This window comes from Mytilinidion resinicola, assembly GCF_010093595.1.
Source record: "Mytilinidion resinicola strain CBS 304.34 unplaced genomic scaffold BDZ99scaffold_21, whole genome shotgun sequence".
Classification (NCBI taxonomy): domain Eukaryota; kingdom Fungi; phylum Ascomycota; class Dothideomycetes; order Mytilinidiales; family Mytilinidiaceae; genus Mytilinidion; species Mytilinidion resinicola.
Genome location: NW_022985457.1, coordinates 499,013 through 516,190, shown reverse-complemented (window position 1 = coordinate 516,190; position 17,178 = coordinate 499,013). Strand labels below are relative to the sequence as shown.

The 17,178-nt window shown below is 51.9% G+C and overlaps 6 protein-coding genes across 6 annotated transcripts; 2 read left to right on the top strand and 4 right to left on the bottom strand.

Moving 5' to 3' along the window:
- Window positions 1-146: 146 nt before the first annotated feature.
- Window positions 147-2,409, bottom strand: BDZ99DRAFT_451811 (uncharacterized protein; the record flags this gene model as incomplete). Its single annotated transcript, XM_033718237.1, has 2 exons — window positions 147-2,143; window positions 2,193-2,409. The coding sequence occupies 2 exons, from the start codon at window positions 2,407-2,409 to the stop codon at window positions 147-149; spliced, it is 2,214 nt and encodes a 737-aa protein (XP_033571626.1).
- A 574-nt stretch (window positions 2,410-2,983) lies between these two features.
- BDZ99DRAFT_481125 (uncharacterized protein) lies at window positions 2,984-8,126 on the top strand (the record flags this gene model as incomplete). The annotated part of the gene is made up of 4 exons (XM_033722370.1): window positions 2,984-3,025; window positions 3,091-3,343; window positions 3,389-7,336; window positions 7,387-8,126. 4 exons carry the CDS (start codon window positions 2,984-2,986, stop codon window positions 8,124-8,126), a joined length of 4,983 nt encoding a protein of 1,660 aa, XP_033571625.1.
- A 164-nt stretch (window positions 8,127-8,290) lies between these two features.
- On the bottom strand, window positions 8,291-8,821 carry BDZ99DRAFT_525491 (uncharacterized protein; the record flags this gene model as incomplete). The annotated part of the gene is made up of 2 exons (XM_033726000.1): window positions 8,291-8,530; window positions 8,714-8,821. The coding sequence occupies 2 exons, from the start codon at window positions 8,819-8,821 to the stop codon at window positions 8,291-8,293; spliced, it is 348 nt and encodes a 115-aa protein (XP_033571624.1).
- Window positions 8,822-9,236: 415 nt separating this feature from the next.
- Window positions 9,237-9,956, bottom strand: BDZ99DRAFT_467343 (uncharacterized protein). The gene has a single exon (XM_033721000.1). The coding sequence runs from the start codon at window positions 9,878-9,880 to the stop codon at window positions 9,353-9,355; it is 528 nt and encodes a 175-aa protein (XP_033571623.1). The 5' UTR covers window positions 9,881-9,956; the 3' UTR covers window positions 9,237-9,352.
- Window positions 9,957-10,311: 355 nt separating this feature from the next.
- BDZ99DRAFT_149786 (uncharacterized protein) lies at window positions 10,312-13,017 on the top strand. Its single transcript, XM_033712769.1, has 8 exons — window positions 10,312-10,503; window positions 10,570-10,682; window positions 10,745-11,014; window positions 11,061-11,498; window positions 11,556-11,815; window positions 11,864-12,391; window positions 12,455-12,782; window positions 12,835-13,017. Exons 1-7 carry the CDS (start codon window positions 10,423-10,425, stop codon window positions 12,646-12,648), a joined length of 1,884 nt encoding a protein of 627 aa, XP_033571622.1. The 5' UTR covers window positions 10,312-10,422; the 3' UTR covers window positions 12,649-12,782; window positions 12,835-13,017.
- Window positions 13,018-14,422: 1,405 nt separating this feature from the next.
- Window positions 14,423-16,997, bottom strand: BDZ99DRAFT_149728 (SecY protein). The gene is made up of 15 exons (XM_033712768.1): window positions 16,821-16,997; window positions 16,733-16,759; window positions 16,654-16,676; window positions 16,483-16,600; window positions 16,401-16,428; window positions 16,270-16,348; window positions 16,178-16,216; window positions 16,087-16,125; window positions 15,875-16,026; window positions 15,774-15,817; window positions 15,645-15,719; window positions 15,420-15,591; window positions 15,301-15,372; window positions 14,766-15,248; window positions 14,423-14,701 (listed from the first exon to the last, which is right to left on the bottom strand). The coding sequence occupies exons 1-15, from the start codon at window positions 16,825-16,827 to the stop codon at window positions 14,623-14,625; spliced, it is 1,437 nt and encodes a 478-aa protein (XP_033571621.1). The 5' UTR covers window positions 16,828-16,997; the 3' UTR covers window positions 14,423-14,622.
- Window positions 16,998-17,178: the final 181 nt, after the last annotated feature.

Here is a 17,178-nt window from a genome sequence, read left to right as displayed (position 1 = left end):
TTACCAATGAGAGTTTTGTCTTCTGCACACATCACACACACGCACACACACATGCAGCTTCTCCAAAATAAATAGCAAGTGCAGCGCCAATGTGAACCGGGTATATTCATATTCATACGTATATCATCGCCGCCCCAAAAAACCCCTCACATCCCCCTAAACACATTCCCACTCGCGCTCCTCCTATCCTTCCGATCATGCCTCTGCCCCCCACTTCTCTCACTCCTCTCCTCCCTCCCCTTCGGCCTCTCCTTCTTCTCCTTGACGGGCGCAAACGTAATCTCCCGCTCCCCAACAACCCCTCTACTATCTCCACTATAACTCACCTTCTTCTCCTTAAACCCCGCGGCGCGCTCCCCAAACGAGCGATCCCTCGTCTGCGCCGGCTTCCGCTTCGAGCTCGACACCACCATTTTCGGCCGCTGCGGGCGTGCCGGCTGCCGCTTATACGACACCGACGAGATGCGCCAGTCGTCCTTCTCCTTCGGCAGCGGCTGTTGCTCGCCCTCGCTGTCGTCATCCGAGTCGTCTGAGCTCGAGCCGCGGCGGTCCGCGAGCTCCTCCTCCTCGACGGCCGTGAGGCCCTTTGGTTTCGCCGGCGCGGCGGCGACGGTGGTGCTGGGGTTGATGGACTGGAACTCGCGGGAGCTCTCGTCGACCTCGAAGTCCTCGTCCTCGAAGAGCCTGGCGAAGCGGGCGTCGCCGAGGAGGCCCTTTGGTATGGCTGCTGTCGATTCTGCTGCGGTGCCGTTTGGAGGCGGGAGGTCGTCGGTGTCGCCGCCACCGCGCCTTTCGAGGAGCTTCTTCGCGCTGCGCCGTTCGGACTTTTCTTGGCGCTCGAGGATGCGCTCGGCGAGTTTGCGGTTGACTTTGACGGCGACTTTCTTGTGGCCCCGGATCCGGCTTTCGCGCTCTTTGGTGATTTTCTCTTGGATCGATTTCTGGCGCTGTTCTTGCCACACTTCGGGGTTGGCGACGAGGCGCGCTTCTTCGTAGAGTTGTTGCTTGATGAAGTAGCCGTGCATGTATGGTTTTAGAGTTCCCGGGTGCGTTTCTAGCAGATGATCGATCTTTAGTGCGCAAAGTTGCGGGAGCGTGAGGAACTTGAGGTTGTCGTAGACCTCGCCGGTATGGTTTTTGCTGAAGGCGTTCGGGTCGTCGGGATCCTCGGCCATCTCTTCGACGATGTTGTCGAGGAACGTACACCATTTTGGAGCGGGGCCGAGCTGGGGGATGAGGAATGCGTGTTGTTGCTTTCCTTCGTTGGCGGTTAGGAGCATGCCGCTGTCGCGACACCATTCTACGTGGTGCAGGTCCACGCCGACAGCTGGTTCGACGGAGGTCCAGGGGAGCTTTTCGTTAGGTTCCCAGATTTTGATGACGCGTTTGTCGGCTGAGAGCAGTTTTGGTCCGGAGGATTGTGCGCGGGTTGCAATGCCGGGATTTAGGTATATGAGATTTTGTATCGGGTAGCCGTAACCTTGGTCGCGCTTCTGTAGGGGTACGGGGGATCGGAGGTCGTATAATTGAATCTGGCCCGTCGAGTAGCCTGCAGCGAGTTCGAGGCCGGAGCGATGAAATTGCAGTGCAGTAATCTCCGGTCTGCCTTCGAATGCATTCCCAGGTGGTGCGGATAGAATCCCAACCCTGCTCTTCGATCGCGAATCCCAGAATTCAACTGTGCCTAATGATGTGCCGAATGCTAGCAGGTTGTGACTCTCCTCGGCGATTGCGGCTGCGTTCACGCTTCCGGCGTTGATTCCGCCTTGTAGGGCACCTCCGCCGGAAGATGTGAAATCATCGCCACCTACATCCACTTCGTAGCCCTTCATGAATTGCCCCACTTCGAGGTTGAGTCGAAAGACTTCGCCATTCCCTTCTGCATTCACCCCTACAGCCGGAACTAGAGCTTCTGCCGACTGTCGATCATATACCAGGCCTCTCCCGTAGCGTGGTATCCGAGTCGCATAGTGGCAGCCTCCGGGGTTGTGGAATTCAAGGTAGCGATTTGTTTGGAGGTGGAGAGATTTCGTGTAGTCGGAGCCTAGGAGGACGAAGGTGTCGTTTAGTGTGTCGGTGTGCCGCGCGAATGAGAGGGATAGATGTGGGAGGTAATGCGTGTGTATTTGAGGTTTGTAAGTTCCTGGACAATAGTGAGTATATTGTGTGATAGTAAGGACTACAGCACATACCTGTGCTCATCACCCAGTCGCCATCTTCGCTCACTCGGACACAGGAGCTGGCTTCTTCAAACTCGAAGTCTTGAAGGAGCTCAACGCGGTTTGCGAACTCGGGATCATTTTTCAAGCTGCGTTTCCTTTTGCGAACAAGCCAGTCTGGAAGTGGTCGAGATGTGTTTGAGCCGGCGATAGTATATACTGGCACGGCAGACTGATTGGAAAGCTTCATGGTGGGGGTATCTTAGAAGCTGTAGAGGGAATGCGAAGGGATGGTGGTGAAGTTTGTAAATTTTCGAGAGGCAACTTTTCGCGAATGCTAGACCATGACAGAGCCAAGACGCAGCTTAGAGGCACCTCCGGACTGTTGTCTGTGCTGCCCGCCCACCACCAGCCCAAAGATCGCGACTCCAGGCGCCCCCAGCCTCCCTCGACCATCTGTAAATCCTCATCGATATTCCTCTGTACCCTTTTGTCGGTATTCTCAGCGCGCACTGGGCGCCCGACCGCGATACGCCCCGACGACACGTGCTGGCGCACCCGGCGGAACGCTTCCCGGCCCATTTCCCTTCACCAGTTTGAGTCGACATGCTCAAGTTGCGCAGTCAACACACCCGACGGAACAAAAGATTACATCTGGCACGAATGCCATGGAGTTGAGGAGCCTATAATACTCTCTGGGTTTACATTTCGCTGCGCTGGGCATCTGTAAGCGGAGTTGATGAAGCTTCATATAGCAATATACGGCTTGCATCTTTCTCGACAGTATCATCTGAGCATTCCATAGCGAGGGTAACGCTCTTGTAATGGAATTCCTCAAGACTTGCAAGACTAACGTGCAAGCTGTCGTAAGTATCTCATAGCGCGTACCTTTGTAAAGTGATCGATAGCGGTACTAACATCTGCTTACTAGGGCGAATTTGAAGCTGTCGCATACCAGGCATTCTCACTCAAAAGAATAACAACTACCTCTCCGAATCCGTTAGATGAGAAAAGAGGCCCATCTGAGGATCTGAGCACTGTCGAAAGCACTCTTAGGCAAGCCCGCCATTTAGTTTTCCATGACACTGCGCGCTCATGGCTCTGGCTATTCCGGCCTACGACGCCAGACAAGGCCACGCAGACCTCTGCAGCATCTCCTGTCCTCGAAGGGTATGAATTTCATGGTAAGTCTCAGGTTAAGCACAGTGAGCATCACTAACGAGATTCAGCGGAAATATCAGGATTGGCGAGGGCTGCTGAACTCGCACGAGCACCCGCACGACCTTCTAATCCCCCAAACTCTGCGACCTCGACAAATCCTCCTCCAAGCGCTCTTCGCGCCAATCAGGCAGGAAATCTGCGTGCCACACAGGCAAATTCTCAAATTAGCCTTGCGTTCAGCGGAGGTGGCGAGCCACAGCAGTACGATATTTATGCTATATATGAGCTACTCATGTCATCAGTTGTTGCATCTATATCGTACAGTCTAGCTCGAGACCATGGAATGATCCCTTTGAACTATCGGACTTTCGCATCATTTTCGATCGCTGAGCCTCCCGCAAACAGCTTTGAGTCAGACTTCGCAGACAAGCCATCATGGTTGACTTCTCTGGATGTACATTGGACCAGTGCCGGGTCCCTTGTGATATCCACCATCTCGAAGTGGCGACCTGATATGCACCAATTGAGCAGCCCTATTGGTAGCGGCTCTGTGGGACCGCCAATATCAAAACTTAAGCCAGGCAGTGTTCTCCGAATTGCACCGAATGGTATACTAGCTGTTTTCCTTGGGTTTGAGCGCTCAGGACTAACTGACGGTGACGACGAGAACGTCAGAGAGCAACGAAAACGGCCAAGAATCAGGAATGAAGTAGACGACATCCAGAAATGGAAAATCTACACCAATAGTTGGCTAGCGAGAAAGGGCCTAGGTTCATTTGTACATGACTATAACACTAAGCCTTGGGCTAGGATTCAAATTACGTCCGACACCATACCGTCTGTGTTGGATAGTCCATCCCTCGCCAACCAAGCTTGCGAACTGCTTTGGCCATCCGGCCTATGTTTTTCTTACGACGCTTCCATGCAGAGATGGGACCCAACTACTTCAGTCCGTTCTCCTTCAGGACTTGAAGACTATTTCACTTCACCAAATTCCGTGGACCAGGGCTTGGATTGGTTTCAGACGCCTGAGTCGATAGGATATCAAGATCCGTTGGACGTGGCGCAGCAATGGTTTTGTGATAAACCAGAAAGGGACAAAGCGCAAGAAGCTCGTAGAAAGGCTCAACAAGCTGAAGAGGAGGCCCAGACCAAGGATGATTCTAATGCGCTATATCCTTCATCCCCACTATATTCCAGGTCTGGAGCGTGGGGCGATCTGCAGGCGGTGAGCGGTGTTTATCCAACCCCACCGGATGGAGTGGCTCCCCAAGGCCCTGTCGCCTCCTCTGGGGGTGATATTCCTCACATTTCAGGTCCAATCGGTAGTATGGATGGAATGCTGTCTCAAGACTCGAACCCGCGTTCATCCGATCTTCCAGGAACAGTTGACACTGACGGCACAGGACTTCTGGGTATGCCTGAACCGTCGCCCAAACTCTCACATCCTTTCGATTCACAGCCAGATATAAACTTCAGTTCTTCCCTACATGGAGGAAATGACGATTTATTTGAAGATATGGACGAAGACACGTATGATGGGAATGGAGTTACGGACGCTGATTTCAATTTCTTTGACGAGCCAGATGGTGACGACTTTGGCGATATGGATGGTGTGGAGGAAACGAACGACGACGCGCAACCCGAGGATTTGCCACAAAACCAAACCGAAGAGTCTCATGACCAGAAGGAAGACGCAAAAGTGGACCCTGCCCCTGAATCTGCGGTTCTCGCCGGCAATGCCACCGACCGACATCTGGATCTCAGGCCTGGAAAACGATTGCAGTCAGATCCCCATCAGCAGGGAAACGCCGAAGAGAAAATTGGAGAGGAAATCACTCGCGTTCTGGCTGTGGACGAGCCAATAATTCAGAGTCCAGAGCAGGAAGAGCATGTCCCCAGTCCACCTCTGAGTCCAAAAATGATCATAAAAAAGCTTCTTCCGCGGCATGATGGTATGCCCGATCAAGCTACTTCTCAAGGTCGGCACCAAACTCCTGCGAAACGTAAGGGGAGCATTTTTGATCCCTTGGCTTTCAACCAGAGTATGAGTCTCGCAGACTCCAAATACAGCGACGGTCGATTTCATTTTCCTGAATCGGATGGAGGAGATGCTTCATCCTCAACACCTAGCAAGTCCAAGACACCCCTCTTGAAACACCAGAAGCCCACTTCCCAACGTTTCTCGGTCTTGTTGGACCTACGCGGGTCCTTAGGCCGGACTGAGACCATCATGGAGGAAAAACTCCCTCTGGATGAAGGCGACATCAGCGACACTTCGAGTGGCGACTTGGACTCCGAGCCCGAAGCCCGATCTCCTAAGCTCGATCCTTTGCCAATAGCCCTCTCATGGCCGACAAAAAGGAAGTGGATTGCTGACGAGACTGCTACTCCTATGTCCGCTACGTCATTTGCAGACTCTAGGCTTGGTGGGGATAATACCGAGCATATTCTTGGCCGACCTCTGCTCCAAACCGATCAAGCCTGTCTTGGAGGCTTTGAACCTAGTCCATGGGACTGGTCGCTAGCCAACATGCCTTCTCCGATAGAAGGACAGGTCTCGACTGCTCGAGCAGACTTGGCCTTTCCTTCGCCAGGCCTATCCCCAATGCCCACTACACTTTCCCAAATTGAAATCTCTCCTTCTGACGAGAAGGTCCCGTTGAGTGGCAAGGACATGATAGCGGTCGCTCAGATTCTAACTGATCAAATTGTTTCATCGACGCTCGACATTCTTAATGAGGAGGTTAGCTTTGGTAACGGTCCTAGTTTTGGTCGCCTACTGGAAGCAGGAGATGCCCTTGACCCTACGAAAACTGTCCAGGATACCGCCAAGCAGCTTTTCGAGAAGGCAGTTGATTGCGACGTTACAAAATTCGTGTGCGTCCAGGACGTCTTTCCTGATATTCCCCAGGCTGGAAAAGGACATCAACCGAAGGCGGTCCCCCGGAGAATGAATACATATGGACAAGGGGACGGCACCGGCTCCCCGGGACATCTGATCTACCCCGTCGCTTCTCCTCATATCCGCGTTCGACGTTCAGATGCCCTGTGGGACCTTCTTCCGACTGCCCTATCGTTTTGGGAACCGTTGGGTCTAGCTCCGACCAGCGGGCCTAAGAACATCATAACGTATTGCGTGTACCCATACAGCGAGTCACTTACAGCTCGAGTAGAGACGTTTTTGAACAACCTTGGGATAGTGTACGAAGGTTGCAAACTGGGAACCCACGTTCGAAGCGATGCCATCGAAGAGTTCAAGGGAGGCCTAGTCCCAACGCAAGTCACAGGCCCAGCTACAAAACGCAGCGTCTTCCAAGAATTACGGGAGACATGCCGTCGACTTGGAGACGAGCTCTCGCAGTCGTATCTGGATATGCGTGAAAAAGATGACACCTCGAAGATTGATGCTTTCGTCATATATATGATCGACCCGTTTGCAGAGCCGGTTGCACTTTGGGAGCTCTGCTCTGCATTCTGGTCATTATTCGGATCGTATGGGCAAGGAACTCAAGCTAATACCCCGAGACCTGATCTAGTACTTCAAATCATACCGATGAAGTACATTGCCTCTTTCAACGCACCAGTAGTACTAGAGCCTGCCACTCTCATGAATCTCGCTCGCGAGGTATACGACAGATGTCCTCCAAATGCGGTCAACTCCGACAAGACACCTTTGAGCATCTTCTCTGCTCCGTCCATCCAGTTGGAGGAGGCCTTACCGAGGAGCATTCAGTTCAAGCTTGCTTCGGATCCTCCCGCTGACCTTCTGCGGGAAAACTCTTATATGCATCTCGGATATGCGATCAGCTTGGACGGTGCATGGATAACAGCGGCATGGACAGACAGCTGTGGAAAATCACAGGCGGTGGTGTCGTACAACTCGAAAGGACGGCCTTTCAACGAAATCGCACGGGAGATCTGGCAGACAACTATCGAAATCCTACACAGCAGGAGAGTAACCTGGCGCATATGCATCGCCAAGGCGGGCGTGATGGAGCGTGAAGAGATCGAAGGTATGCTATTCCCCTATCTTACCATCAACAAAGCTAACATCCACCGCTAGCATGGATCCTCCTCGCCTCCTCGCCCACCCAGCTCAACCTGTTCATCACCCTTCTGACCGTCGATGCCAACCCGCCACTCTCGTTTACTCCAACTCTCCCTAGCATGCCCACCGCCGCTCCCTCTAGAGATCCAAACGCCTCCACACCAGTGTCCACGCCCCAGCCCGGCGTCTCCCCCGACCAACACGGTCTCACGCCCGCGGCGACCCCTTCCGACGCCGTAGACCCTAGCGCAGACCCAGACGCCCGCCTCGTCGACGTCACCGATGAAACCTGGGGTCTCATCCTCTCGCACCGCCTCCACAACTCCCACTCCACCATCGACTACCGGCCCGCTCTCATCAGCGGGCTACTCGTCAAACGCGGGTCCGGCTCCACCTCACCCTCTACCTCTCCCACCTCCCGTAGTCCCCTCATCATAAACGTCAACATCCTCTGGGTCGGCGCAGTCGGCGGCACGCGCGCTGCTACATCTCCGTTTCCAGCGACTCCTGGTGCTGGTGATGGTGTTAACCTAGGGGCGGGGACGGAAAGGAGTTCAAGTAGTATGAGTTGGACGAGTACGGCACAGAGCCGCAGCACAGCGGAAAATCTGCTGAAGGAAGTGCTGAGCCAGTTCCGGGGATTGGGGTTGTTGGCACGATTGAGGGGCGTCAGGGGATGTAGACACGGTGTTGTGCCGTGGCATGTTGCGGTAGCCAGGAGGGGAGTAGAGGGGGTGGGAAGGTGTGTGGATTGATCACACTCATATCCCTCGTTTTTCACACAGCGTCTTAGTTATTTCTTGGCTATGTAGAGGGCTTTGGTGTTTCAGTACTGTATACCACCATTTCCCATAAGCTCGCATTCAGGAAAGCATCACCATTTTTAGTCTAACAAGTACATTCTTTGCATATTACTATTTCACCCCTCAATCCCCAAATGATCGACCGCCTGCACCTCCTTCATCTTCCGCCGCCCGCTGTTCGCATTCGCCGCGCCGATCGCAGTCGCGTTTCCGGCTGCTCTTCTGGAGGCTTGGCCGCGCTCGGCTCGCTCTTCTGTGCTCACGGATGAGCCGTCCGGGTTGTTGTTGGTGGTTTTCTTGGATTTGGCACTGAAGATGCCGGAGACGGCGCCGAGGAGGTTGAGGTTGAGTCCGGCCTGGAGGTGTTAGAGGCTTGGAGGGAGGGCGTGGAGATGGCGGTCATGTAGGTATTAAGGGGATCAGAAGGATGCGAAGCGAAGGGAATGTTGAATATAGTCACGTGATGTTATTCTCTCTAGTGAGTTGGTAACGCTTCAAGGGGAACTCAGGGCAGTGAATTCTAGTAGACTTAGTCTTACCTGAGCACTCGCACTTGCATGTTGCTCCTCGCTTTCTACTTGCCGCGTTTGCTGGAGTTGGGAGGCGGAGGCGTCCTTTTTGGCGACGGAGCGGGTGGTTGCGGGCATGTTGGGTACCGAGAACTTGCAATTGGGTTTTTGTTTGGCTTTTAAGGGTGTGTGGTTTTATGTTTGGTGAGTCTTTTGGTTGCAGACAGGGTGTATTGCTTGGAGGTTTTGTACCAGTTATGGTGTTGATGATGTCACTGCTCGGATTCCAGGTTTTGCGGAAGCACCACAGCACTGCGTTGAGCGATCATTGGTACGCTAAGAGATGGTGGGATGGTACGGGGTAGTCCTAGACCCTTACGTCGTTCGCCAAAGCTCTTTGTGGGCATCTATTGATCAGAGACTCTAGGTTGAGGTTCATGCGCGTCACGTGACTCTAGGTCCGCGATCAATTTCTGTCTCCAACACCTTCACCATCAATATTTTCCATCATACAGAGCTCGAACATCAATCATGCTTGTGTTGCGGATGGATTTGGATATGAAATCAACTGTTAGAGAAGGGACTACGGAAACTATCTGGAATGCTGCAATGCCGAATTAGTATCATTTAGAATAGTACTTTATAGTACGATTCGGCGCGCTTTATCTACTAAATCTTCTGCCTTGTACGCTGTGCCTCAAACTGCTGGGCGCCCTCTACGGCGCTCACCCAACCGCAACGGTCCTTAACATATATCTCACGCTCCGGCTTCAGCTTCGTCTCGTGCAGATTGAAGTCGTCCACGGTACCAATGCGTAGGATGCTATATCCTGGGGAACCCTCACCAACACGATACATGAGCGTGCCACACGTGGAGCAAAAGTAGTTGGTCATCAGATTCCCCGAGGCGATGGTACGCGATTGGGCGTAAGTTTTCAGGTTGTCGCGGCCGCGGACATGGGTGAGATGTGTGTCGGCGATGGTAAAGTTGGAGGCGAACATCGACGCTGTGATCTTGCGGCAGTCGGTACAGTGGCAGACAAAGGTGCTGACGAGGCCGGGGCCTTGGGTGGGGAAAGCGAGCTGCACGGCGCCGCAAAAGCAGGTTGCTGTCGCTGAGTCTTCTTTCGACCAGCCGTCGTCGGCGGCCCCAGCTAGAGGGATGTAGGGCTTGGATTTATCGGCGGTGGCGGCCATGGTGGTGGGTACTTCTGGTACGGGTAAAAAGTGTGGATTTAGTATCTGGCGTTGTTGATGTCGCGACAAGTGGTGAATAGGAGTAGGTGAGAAAGAATGCGATGAATATATCTATATATGGTACAAGTAAGCTATGCTCCGGAACCGGAGTATACTAAAAAGGAACGCTACATAGGCTATCGACCGATTTCCGATTTGGAAATTTTCTTCCATTTTAGGTTGACGCATGCTTAGCTGGGGATGTATCCTTCCGCACATAGCGGTTCTCCGTAGCTATAATTATTATGCTTTAGGCATATGTCTCCATTTTTGATAACGTAACTGTGCATCAGAAGATGTCCACAAAAAAGTCAGTCCGAAAGAAGGCCGACTCTCGCTCAGCTTCGTCGGGGATAATCAGACGTGGTAGGGTTCCCCAACTCAACTGTGATCGGTCCGTGGCCACATATCTCTAACACCGTATCTCGGTCCAGTGAAACTTGCGACTCTTCTTCTCTCTCCTTTCATCAAGTTTACATTGAATTGGCTTCCACTATGGCAGAATGGAAGCTAGTCAGCCTCAACAGACTCCATCCGCATCAGTCCGAAAGAAACCAGCATGCGCAGAATGCAGACAGCAAAAGGTCTGACAGAAAGCATCCGGCTTTTCGCCATCACTAACTTCATGTGAACTGACAGTACCAAAACAGATGCGATGCGAAAGCGATGCAAGCACCTTAGACCCGCCAGCTTGCTCACGCTGCTGCCGGTTGAAGATCCCATGCGTCTTTTCGGCACCGTTCAAGAGGACGCATAAGCGGAAGTATGCCTATCTATCGAACCACTCCCGCTTTTATCACAAAGCTGATTGTATGTATTGTATAGACGGCTACAGGAGCTTGAGGAAGAGACTACTGCTTTGAAACGCCAGCTATTGTCTGTTTCTCCAACAGCACCTGCAGATCCTCTCCCTAGTGGAAACGCTCTGCCTCCACATCAGCCTCCACGACAGGAAGAGAATACCGACGTCTCGCAGAACCCTGTAGCCAAGATAATAAGTCGTAATGAGCCACCTGCTAACAATGATCCGACGTTTTCGAGAACTATTGATGGAATAGAGCTTGCCTCTGGCATCATTGATGACTGCTTTGAATTGTAAGCTTTCTCGCTTCTCGGTAGACTATGCGTTAATACAATGCAGATATTTCAAAGACTATCACTCCATGCTCCCAATCCTCGATCGTAGTCTCCCCCCAAACACGTTCTACCAGCATGCCCCATTTCTGTTCTGGGTCGTTGTCTCCATCGGATCTCGAAGATACACGCGGCAACCTACCCTTACTCAAGCCTTAGCTCTACCCGTGACTCAACTAGCTGCTCAGTCGATAATCCTTCGATGCAAACCAATCGAGCGTATTAAAGGCCTGATACTTCTTCTCAACTGGCCATTCCCTTCCGGTCCATTCTATCGTGATCCATCTTTTCTTCTTAGCGGTACTCTGATGCATATGGCGATGCAGTGTGGTCTGCATGCACCTACTTTTAGTCAAGAGTTCTCAAAAACATATCTCAAGTCACCTGAACAGGAGCCTGTGCGAAAAGCAGAGATGTGGGTTTATGTTGTCATTACATACCAACGGTATACCATCCTGGAACCAACCCTGACTGTAGCTACTATTGCTAATCGTAACATCAGGACCTGCTTTGGTAGTGCGCAAGCAAACTTGGTTTCATACGAAATATATAACGAGCAAAGTCACTTCAAAACCTTACTTGAGAAGCTACCGGCAACATTAAGAATACAAAACCAAATCAGTAACATCATCACCTGCGCCCATAAAGCCTTACTAGATCTTGGGCTTCTAACAATGACCCTGCAGCAGGAGCGTACAATGGACGCGCTTTTGAAGGGATTCAATACAGAGTTAGATAGCTTAGAGAATCTAACGCCATCGAGTAAGGACTAAGTACACGATGCGATTGCATACGCTGATTTTCGCTCAGTCTGGGACCGCCTCTACATAGCCACTGCTCGTCAAGAACTTGTCGTAATGCACTTCTACAAGTCTGCAACAACCCTAGATATGCAATCTTGCATCTCAATCTTCAACGCCATATCAAGTGTCCTCGAACAGATCGGCGACCTTGACAGAGAGCACGGCCTCCACCGCCAGTGCACAAGGTTCCTTGTAGCAACCACAATGTTGAGCTTGGCCAGCATGGTTCGCATCCTCAGAGGCCCATTTGCAGGATATCTCGACCAAAATCGCGGGTTCAATCTCTTTCGCGCCGGTGTTGTTTTTACGCGGTCTTGTTCCGTCCAGAAAGGGGACTATGCAGAGAGAAACGCGGCATTTGCGGAGAGGATGTGGAAGAGCGATAAAGTGTTTCGCAACCCCGATGGATCGATTAATATTTCTCTCCGTGTGAGGAACCGTCTTTCGGGTGGCCCATTGCTTGATGCTATTGGATGCTGGAAGGAAGAATTCTTTGATGCCGAGTGCACGCATCCTACCCCTGCTATTGATATTGGTACACTCTTTGCCCACCATTTTCGGCTTGCTATCAAGTATGTATCGGCTAACGGTGGATTAGGGACCGTTGCACCCTCAAGCACGACTGTTGGACTCGACGCTACGCTTAGTCCAAATTTGGACCCTGGTGGCGCTCTGTCTAACCTGTCTGCAGCGCCAGAGTTCTTGCTAAATGATGAGCTTTGGGGAGATCTAGACCTAGGTCTGAGTGACAATTGGTATGAGGCTGGGTCGAGTATGAGCTGGATGGCTTGAATGGTGTAGGTACTTCTTCGAACATTGTTTTGTTTAGAGCTTGAGTCAACACCCGCCAATTCGACGGCGGAACACTCCCATTCCCCTATAACCTTCCTCGACGCCTTGGGCATGAAGAGCGCATACTCCACCAAGTATTCCCCACTGTGATAGCCAGGGGCCAGAAAATTGCCAACGAAAGAACAGTCTGAACACTCCCTCCAAACTGCGGTATCATCGGATGGTCGGCTCTCGTGCGATAGATGTCGGAGACTCCTCCGCAGGTCCGCGTTGGAGCTGCTACCTTCGTCTTTCTATCGCTTTATGTAGGTGGTGCTATGGCCATCGCCATAGAAAACAGTGATTCCTATTCCTGCGGGGTTACCGGTGATGAAGGTGGTGGGTGCGACGCGTCTCTCTCGACGTTGAAAGGGGTGGGCTGATCCCTATTTCTGTAAGGTTATCGGTGGTGAAGGTGACGTAGTGGCTGCGTGGCGTTTTCCTCGCCGTTGAACGGAGGTGGGTTGTTTACATCTTCCCTTTTTGTTGGCTGGGAAACTAGCCGTCGCGTGGTGATGCGCGTTGTTGTGGGCGCCGAAAAACTTCAGGTGAGAAGCGTTCGGTGAAGTGAACCCGGGGCAGATGGGAAAGAACCGCACGGGTGAGATGAGCAAGAGTGACGTGAAGTGAAGCGCTCCCGCATGTGATATCCCCAAGCGTGTGACCTTCTCCTCAGTCGGTCTATATATTTCCAAATTTTCCGACCCATGTCACTAATTTGCCCAGCAACTCAGTTGGAAATCGGCCACACCGAGTGTAAGCCCGCGGCCGGATCCAGGCATTTACCTCGCGAGGTAGTTTATAACTGCCGTCGACAAACCTCACCTGGGTCTTGTAGTTGGTCTCGAGCTCGACTCTCGGGTTCGATTCTCGACTCGACCTTCGGTGTTAAAAGTTGGCAGCATTCCTTCGTGAACCAACTCGGGCGGCCTGGTTAGTAGAGAGGCTTGGAAGCCTGGTGAAGAGGATGTATGCAGTTGGTACGTGAGGCGTCTGCGAACGCCGGTTAAGATGACGGATTGAAAATTACCGCGGGCGGGCGGACATAGAGAAACCCCTCCGGGGTGGCTACACCCTCGAAAGAGGGTGGTGTTTTGCTCCTTAGATGTTCTTTTTTGTTTTCTGCTTGCTTGTCCTGCTTTTGCGGAGGTGAGAGGCTACGCTTTCTTAATCTTTTGTGATGCTTGGTAAAGAGATGCAGGCCCTTGGAGCGAGAGTCAATTGCCGGTGAAGATGATGGGAAAGAAGTACGGAAGGAAACCCTCGTGGGGACAGCTACGCCCTCGGAAGAGGGTGGCTTTTTTATTCCTTTTTTTGGGATCTATGCTTACTTTGCTCTACCCTAGATACTTGTGCCAACAGCCCTCTAGTCGTCGGCCAACAGCGGGTGTCGCGACGTTGTAAACTACACTAAACCCCAGTACGATAGTCTCACTGCAGCTGGTGCTCTGGAGGAAGCGCAACACTAGCACCTCAGCGTAGGAGCGCTGCGTCGCGAGCCGGATATTAGCGGCGAGGTAGAAGGCGAACAGCATGGACAGCAATCCGTCCAATTCTCAATCCGTCCATCGGGCGGCCGGTCAATCCACACCCAATTAATCCAATCTAATCAATCCAGAGGTCTTTCAATCCTTAATTGGATTACTGGATTGAAAACGGGTCTCTACGCGTTGTTTCGTTTTTGGTTTCTGCCTGATTCTCGCTGCTTGTTCAAGTATCCCCTTCAACCCATCTAGCGATATCACGTGTACTTGGATCAGGACAACAATGTCTACTTTTCTCGAAGTATCCCAAAAGCCAATATCACGATTCGTTCAAGACACAAAAGCTTTTCCAAACCCACATTTCGAACATGCTTAAATGCCCATGCTATGCAGCAAACGACTGCTAAACTTGGTACACTCCTAATCGTTATTCTTCGACGACTTATACCTTTTAACTGCCCATAACCAGTCCCTGGAGGCCAGCAAGGTCGCCTTCTTTAGCAGCAGTCTCGTAGTATCCGTAAATAATCCTAACGTGTTTGTTAGAACCTCAACCTTCGATCAAAACAGCTTAGGCCACCTAGTAGTACTCACGTCACAGCTAGCAGAATCCCCGTCCCACTCCCCAGCGCACCCAGCAAATCGCTCATGATCGAAAGGGCCCCGATGCAGGCTCCGCCAAACGCTGCAGCCGTGGGGATCACCCTCTTGAGCTCCCTATACATGCTCTGGTCACGATGACCAGCCATCATGAGCCCTTGCTCCTTGAGCTGCTTAGCCACATCGCGCGGTGCGGAGCCGGACACTTCGATCCAGGTCTTTGAGAACACGGCACAAGCAACCAACATGTAGAGTATGTAGATCGAAGTGTGCAATGGGGTAAGCAAGGCATCAGTGAAGGATAGGGGTGGGGACATGTAGTAGGCGAGGCCCGAGGTGGCGAAGAGCTGGCCGGACCCTTCGCGGGCCTCCCAGACGCCCATGAGGCGGACAAAGAGATTGTCGTCGAAGCGCTGGAAGAGCATTTGAGAGACCATGAAGACGTTGGAGGAGAGGGCGCTTTGGAGCATAATGGGCCTGGGGCTTGTTAGCTTGAAGGGCGGGAGAGTGGTGGTTCACGGAACCGTACATGTTGGAGGTGTAGAAGAGGCGGACGGGATAGGATCCACGCATTCCACGCTGCTTCTCAGATTTGACTGGACTGCTACGTGTTAGATTGGTTCTTAAGGCTGACGTGCTGGTTCTTACATCTCCACTCGGAAGCCTTGGAGGTAGATAACAACAGCAAATACCAACACAGTGCTTAAAAGCTGCACGATGTTTGGTAGATTCTGTCTGTAGAAGGCTTCGCGGAGTGCCATTTGCTTGTCAGGCCAAGTGATCAGGAGATGGACAAGCGCAATAATCGCGCCCTCGAATTCTATAATGATAATGAACATCGCTATAATGGAGAGTGCTCTGAAGCCTACATACCTGGTCCACGTCCGGTGTTGACAGTCGTTGGGCTGAAAGCTTTCCAGACGATTTGTTCGCAGATGTTGGTCGCAACTACTATCGTTAGTGGTTGTTTATCGTAGAAAATATAGGTTGCAGCTGGCTTACTGAAGAGAGAAATACCGCTCCCTAGACCGTAGCCTTTTTGGAGTCTGGGAGACACTTATATTAGCAATCTGAATGCCGTGATCAATACCCGTGGATCTTACAGTTCATCGAGGAGTATGACGATCAATCCGGCAACAATCAGTTGGATGACAAGAAGAACGCAGACGCCAGCACCGAGGTCGGAGGGTGATCCGTAGAGGCCCGAAGCCACGTACACACATGCTTGGCCGAAAGTGAGGATGATAGCCAAGAGCTAGAATTTAAAGTCAGTAACGCCAGCAGGATGACGTCGAAAAATATCAGGGCTGCGCACCTTTTGGGCTATTTGGTACAGTTCGCGGTCCGCTTTGCTCTTTGACAGAGGTCAGAAATATGAATATATCAGTACTGTCGAGATAGCTCACATCCATATCAACCTCAATCATCTGAGTTCCATGTAAGAGCTATACATGTGTTAGTAGAATGCTCCTGAAGCTTGCAAAGAGACGGAATATACCTGGAACACCATTCCTGACGATATGATTGGTGTGATTCCGAGCTCCATCAACGTTCCTCTATTACTAGCCATCATCATTCTGCACGACTAAGTCAGCCTATGGATTTTTCTGCGAGTCCAATTTCTCTTGCCTGAGCCAGTATAGCGGGTCCGAAGAGTCTGTTCATGCCCTGTTAGAATCTGCCTCCCCTCTGGTGGGAAGTAGGTTCTTGCCTGAGGAGACAATGCCGAACAAGGGCATCTGGCTCATAACCAAGAAAATGAGAAGGGTTAAGGCCGTCCACATCAGCCGTTGATTAAACACTATCTTCTTAGACTCTGGCGCGGCCACCTATCCCATTGTCAGACTTCCTACATTGTGCGTGCGATTGTGGTTCGTAATACCTCAGGAATGAAGGGCACGAAGGCTGGAGTGGAGTTCAGTGAGCTATTAGGAAGGTGGAATTGTAGGTATATTGCTCACGCTCAATGACGGTATTGAGGAATCGGACTATAGGAGCAAAACAGTTAGTTTCCATTAAGTTCCTTTGGTCAGGATAGCAATGACTTACAGCCCATGATGGCGGTTTCTGACCGAGTCCGTACCCAAGAATGAGGGGGGAAAGCAGAACGGGAAAGAGCTTGAGGTAAGTAAGGATTCTAGAAGGAAGCCCTGCGCATGAAGAGCGCAATTGTGGGGCTTTCGATTGACGACGGCCTGGAGCGCTTGCTTTGAACACGGTGTTGTGCTGAGCGGAGGGGAGCTTATTGGTGCAAGCTCACCTCCGAACAGATCGCCGCAGGTCAAGGTCACATGATTGCGGATAAACGATGGCGCGGGGCCGATGTTTGCACCGTTTGCGCCGGCCGTGGTCCCTGCAGCGGATCGATGGCGTGCTCGACCCAAGACGACATATTTTCTTAGGGCGC